Below are 6,443 nucleotides of genomic sequence, written 5' to 3' on the forward strand. Positions count from 1 at the left end.
GTGTAAAAATTAATGGTTAGATCTTAAGAACAAAAATAATATATTTTGTTACATTTCAACTGCAAACACCGTAGGACCATATCATTGAAAAATCTTAATGAATTTATAAGTTTTATTTTCTAAAGAAAATTATACAAAGTCAAAAGGGTTTGAAACAACAATTTAACTAAAATATTTTATTGTATAAACAATTTCAATTGGCTTAAACAAGTCTAATTATTTGGTTCTGAGGTAAGAAATACAATGAAATTTCATGCAAGTTCAAAAACTATAAATAATGGATGTAAATAATTTAATTAGGGTTTGACTACACTGTACATTGATACCATGCTTTTATAAAAAATAAATTTACGATTGTTTGATGCTCATCATAGTATGAGAAATAGTAAATTGTTAAAAAAAATCTCACAGTGATTGTTGACACAGTTGATACTAAACGTAATGTAATTTCAATTCCAAACTACGGACATTTTTCTCTTGTTAGAAACTTTAGTTGAAAATGAGGCTGATAAAAGGGGTGATGCAACATGAAATTGACATAAGTCCATGACTATTACAGTCACAATTTATCTACTTAAAATTTTCTCAGTAAACATTTCCTTCTGGGTACAAGTCGAATGATTTAATTAAATTATCTATTTTTTGATACGAGAAAATGAATGTTATTGAAAAATGTATGTTACTACAAGGTTTTTGAGTAACAGGTAATAATAGTGTATGTATAATTAAAATTTATTGTACACTGTTAGGCTCGCTAAGTATAATTTTTTATAAAAAAAATTCTTATTTTATGTGTAGAAATAATGTACACAAAAATTGTGTGGAAGATTTTTGATTTACATTTTTTTAAAATTTTTTTATTTATAACGTACATTTTGTATATTATATAGTAATGTAATTTTTAATTTATATACGGTAATATTTATTGTAAAGACAAAAGATTCTGAAAAAATCAATGAATGAAAAAAGTAGACTGACGACTATTAGGTATACTTATGTTGTGCTATTTTTTCTTTTCGCAAAATTGTATTTTCTCATTTTCCGCATAATCAATGTATTAATTTGAATTAATTAATTACTTAATGTAAGATAATTTTGTAAAGCATTTTATTCGTATGTTTTATTTTTAGTACATAAGTATAATCGTCAGAGCATAAAAAAGCGTCCATATGATATGTATATTAATATACCTAAAAATCATAGATGTTACAATCCGCTTCAACATTTTTCATGCAATCGATTTACATTTGCTGCTACCGACCGAAACTTGGAGCACATATTAGTGCTTTTAGTAAATAAATGTTACATTATATGTATATGGCAACACGATATAAAGATATAGTGTCAAAAAGAGTTATAATCTGCAGTTTTTATCACTGTACCTCTCTGCAGTATTTATTGCAGAAAAAAATTTCAAACTCACGTCATACATCAAATAACCACAAACTTGCAGTAGCAAAAAAAATGTACCAACACTTTGATGTTATAAAAATTAAATTAAAGTAAAGTTTAATGTTTGCTGTTGACAAACACCTAATTATCTTGAAAACAACTTTACGTAAGATTTTGCTATCAATTTGCGTTATACATGTAATTAATAATTAAGCATCAAGTACCGTATCTGTAAAAAGGAGTACTCGGTTTTATGACAATACTGTACAACACGTTCATTAACCGATGACATAAGTTAGTCATGATTTCGCCACCCTTTGGTCATTGAGAAACAATCTATACGTTACTTACACCACAGCATACTATCCACACCTAGATCTGCCTTCCAACGGAAAAAAGGTATAAGTGACGTGAGAGATGAACTGAGAAAATTAAGGAAAACTAAGTGTCTTCAAAAATCAATGATAATTTGAGTATTGAACCGCGGAAAAACTGTTTTGAATATAAATATGGTATGATCTTTCTATTTTCCGCAAAAGAAAAACGATTTTTCGATGGAAACTATGAAAATCTGTACTTATCCTTCTAACTCGGCGCAATTTCCTCGTAAAAAAAAGGGTAAGAGCAAAAATACAGATTATTCCATGGGGTTTACCTTTTTTCTACTTTGGAATCCAAGGCGGTGCTCATCGGCGTTAAATTATTACTAAATAACGTTATAAGATATTTAATTTGTAGATATGCTATTAGACGCAGAATTTTCTGAAGAATCGATTGGTGTAAATAACTTATTTTCGACAAAAATGTCACTTATACCTTTTTTTCCGTTGGACGGCAGAGATGCTCTCAATGCATGTAGATGATGTGAGTTTCTAAGATGTTTATAGCATAGTGATAATAAGTAAAAGAGCAACGTAATTCAGTATAATAATGGATGTCATAAAGTACCGATGATTATGTAAATAAATTAGTATGTTTTTTACTTAATTCCTGTACCGTGATTCGGAACTTGGATTTTCCATTTTTTTTATTTTTTGTTTTTCGCTATTTTGCGTCTTTGATTCATTATTAGTAAAAACTAGTAAAATAAGCTCGAAATGAACAAACTCTGTACAAAATTTTTTTAATCATCTTCATTCGTATTTTTTATATAATTTTTATAAATTTTTTAATATTTTTTTTTAAATGTATAAAATTTTTACAATGCTATACTGTAATAAACATTAGAGTATTAAGTAACCTTTTTAATCCTAGACTAAAATATTTTATTTTAGTTTGGGAGTGCACTTCCAATCACCGTATTATGCAACTATCATTTCTGTGTCAGAAAAACTTAATGAATATTTACTTGGAAAACTGCAGTGTAATAATATATAGCTATACTTATACATGATAAAGGCAGAATTTTTATCAATTCCACCCAACTTGCTATTATTACATGCTATTTTATGCATCTTCATTAAAAGTTTTTTCTTAATTAAAACCATACAGGTTGATTATTTATTGCACAAAGTGCTCTGGGAGAAAAACTTTCTTAGATTCTAGAAAATATTTACTAAAATAGTACAAAGTAAATATTATCTTGTTTCAATGTTGGTAAATATTAGTTAATATTCTCTTGAAACAAGATAATACTTCATAATATTAAGAAGATTCTTTTGTTTGAAATAAACATTTCCTCAAAGTAGGAAAATATAATCTTACATCAAGAAATTATATACTTGGAAATATTCTAGTAAATGTTTTCATGATTCTAATAAGAAATTTTATTTCAGTGTGTTAAACATTTGTGACAAAAAATCATGAATAGAAATAAAAAAATTAAACAAAACTTAAGTAACACATAATCATATAAAAGGCACCATTTAGGATAAAAAAAAAGTATTTTTTCTTACATGCATGAAAAAAAAAAAAAAAAATAAGATTACCAATTATTTTGATATTCTTGATTTTTTTTTTAATAGTAATAACATTAAAAAGCGTACTATCTAAATCTTGCTCTCTCTCACCTTACGATGTTATATTATATGATATACAGTATAGTATAACTTGCTTTTAATGTACATCAATACTTACAGTCGACACATTAAGTGTGTTTTTTTTGTACAGATAAAAATAAACATATTTAAAAAATGTATTAATTGTTGTGATAATATTACCTGTGACGACCTCACGTATAATATGTACTTAATACACTAAGTTGTAGTTGTTACGAATTTATTTCTTCAGATGAACTTCATGTCACGTAGTACAGAAAAAACGTTTTGTAAACTTAACATTTGATAGGTCAAATGCGTGACGGAACCGTAGTAAAGGGTTTTGAGAGTCTAATTTCATCATCTCAAGAATCGAGAAATTCAAGACCATGTCTTTACAATTAAGATGAAATATAATGTTTTTTTATTTAAAAGCTTTTAGATAACTAATAAGGTTTCATTAAAAATTTGTAAGAAACGAATATTTTTAGTTTTTATCGGATAAATATACACGTACAGTTATTGGTCTATTACTCAAATATATTTTTATTTTTCGGATATGAAATAATTAGGGTGTTATTAAATTCATACAAAACCTATTGTTACTACACATTAAAGACCTTATTTCATAACACTTTTTATATTAATATCCTCACATATAATACTGTTATACATTACGATAATAATATAAACATATTAATTATCTTATATATTAATACCTGTACATCTCAAATAAATGCCTTTATTGCATTAATAATTGGTGATGATAGATTTGTAACTATTTTTATACAAATTATTTATTTCTTATTCAAAATATTAGAGAACACTCGTAATTCACACCCTGTATCTAAGAAAATGATTTTACGAGGTTTTACAAATCAATAAAAAATTTGTATTTATTCTGATTAGAGCATTCTAATTATGTGTTCTTCTAAACATTATCAAAAGTCTATTTTTGTTATGAATGTTACTTCTATTTTTGTGAAATTTATGTATGAGATGCAAATGAGTTAGAATCATAGAATTTTTACCAAAAACCAACTGTTTCGACACGGTTTAACATTGCATTTTATTTAAATTTTAATTTAAAAAGTTGCACGTTTTCATTTTGTTTTTGTTTAACATGACTAAACTGCATTTATCTGGTTCCAAGATAAGGTTCAATTCATCAAGTATCTCACACAGCTTCTTAATTTATCTTTCAAGGATTACAATAGCCTCTCGAAATCTGTTACATTTTTTAATAAAAATTTTATATTCGCGAGGTCGAATATTACAATAACTGCATTAATTAACAATGAGAATGTTGTAAAAATTTCTCGCTATTGTTGGCTACACTAAACGATGTTCTGTAATGTACTATTATCTTGAAGCATTTGAAAATCTTATCACACAAGTTTATTAATCTATACATAATTTAGAATCTTATAGTTGACATACATGAATGAGACTTTTCAATTTTGCATGAATCGATTATTAAATCAGAATCATATAACTTAAATGAATGTAAAATAAAATATAAAACGAGTTAAAAACGAGCTACGTATATACAAGTATAGGTACATGAAAAAAAAAAATTTTTTTTTTTTGATAGGCATTAATATTTTTTTTTTATTTCCGAAGTTTACAAAATTGCTTCATAAAGATTAGTATAAGCAAGTATTTTTATAATTATTATTATTTTTATAATCAGAACACTGTAAAATCTTGCAAAAAATTTTAATAAAAAATTAATTACAATTATCATGAATTGAAGATACTATTTTTTAAAGGTTTTTTATTTCAAATGCATTTGTTGGTAGTTTTTCTAAAAAAAAAATCTGTGAAACTTCGCAGCTGTTTCAGTTATAATAATCTTTACAATTTTTTGTACTCTGTGTTGGCTCGGAAAATTTTAGATGCCAATATTTTCTCTATGAAGGGCTGCGCACTCTTGAAGTCATTAAAAAAATATTTTACATTAAGTCATTAAAAGTCTTTTCAAAGACTTCAAAAAAGTCTCAAAAAGACTTCAAAGTGCGCAGCCCCTCGCTATAAACGTACTATATATACAGTATCAATAATTGTTATAAAGTGCAGAATCTTCTACGAGAAATATAAACTTATTTACACATTTAAGACTCATTTTCTCAATAAATAAAAGAGACATTTATATCTTACACTGACTGATCAACGTTCCTGTATCCTCATTTTTTTTTCCAATGACGACACGTGCAGGTTCTAAATGTTTCAACTTATCAAAAATAAATCAGTCATAAAATTATTGACATATCAAGATTACCAGTATAAGAATAAAATTTTTTATCAGAAAATTGCTTACTTCGCAACTTTCATACTTTTTTAGTGTATTCGGCGATATCACAGGTACGTCAGCAATCGACAGCAGTGAATTTATATGCGTTTCTCCAACACCAGTATCAAGCATTCCTAAAATATTTGATGTGTCTATGAATATGTACATCATGAGACAGTGTGAGCGTGCAACATACGAATAAAAACATACCAAGAGCTACAACTGTGTTTACAGCAAATCCGTTGTTTGTAGGTAATCTCTTATCAGTCCGAACCTCATATAGTATGTTGCATTTCGTACATGGTACTGAAAATACACTTGCAAGCCCAAATCGATTCTCCTGGGTCTGATCAAGGATGGACAGCGGTATTTTGCACTGTTGGCAATATAAATCTGCACCGAACGTGTATAAATCAACTATTCTTCGAGAGGGCTCTACTGCCTCATTATCTCGAGTACACAGCCTCTTTTTGTCTTCCTACAAGTAATGACAAATATTTTGTTGTTAAATATCAATGCACAACTTAACAGACAATTATTGAACTTACAAACAATTATCTTATAAACTTCAGCAATTTAACTAACCTCTCGATCCAGGGCTAGTCGTTTCATCGTGGCAATTGCATTGTTTTCTCGACCATCAGCGACGATTTTCTTCACGAACTGACCTCGCTTTTTTCCTCTCGTTCGCCTGATATTGTAATTAGCATTCATTTTTTACAAGCATTAATTTAATATTTACTGGTAAAAAAATACACACAAAACAAGTATAAGAAAGTTGA

General features: G+C 27.2%; 1 protein-coding gene across 1 annotated transcript; it reads right to left on the bottom strand.

Annotated features, from left to right (window-relative positions):
• Positions 1-5,517: 5,517 nt before the first annotated feature.
• LOC149376054 (uncharacterized) lies at positions 5,518-6,443 on the bottom strand. Its single transcript, XM_089589974.1, has 4 exons — positions 6,247-6,443; positions 5,872-6,139; positions 5,689-5,795; positions 5,518-5,601 (listed from the first exon to the last, which is right to left on the bottom strand). Exons 1-4 carry the CDS (start codon positions 6,373-6,375, stop codon positions 5,518-5,520), a joined length of 588 nt encoding a protein of 195 aa, XP_089446100.1. The 5' UTR covers positions 6,376-6,443.

The sequence above is a fragment of the Copidosoma floridanum genome, unplaced genomic scaffold, assembly GCF_036245765.1.
Source record: "Copidosoma floridanum isolate Cflo_tuat_1 unplaced genomic scaffold, Cflo_Japanese_pri ptg000001l, whole genome shotgun sequence".
NCBI classification, from domain to species: domain Eukaryota; kingdom Metazoa; phylum Arthropoda; class Insecta; order Hymenoptera; family Encyrtidae; genus Copidosoma; species Copidosoma floridanum.

Coding starts and splice junctions, on each gene's coding strand:
- LOC149376054 (XM_089589974.1), bottom strand. CDS start 6,375: ATGAATGCTAATTACAATATCAGGCGAACGAGAGGAAAAAAGCGAGGT. Junction 6,140..6,246: donor GACTAGCCCTGGATCGAGAG/GTTAGTTAAATT, acceptor CATTACTTGTAG/GAAGACAAAAAGAGGCTGTG. Junction 5,796..5,871: donor AAACACAGTTGTAGCTCTTG/GTATGTTTTTAT, acceptor CAAATATTTTAG/GAATGCTTGATACTGGTGTT.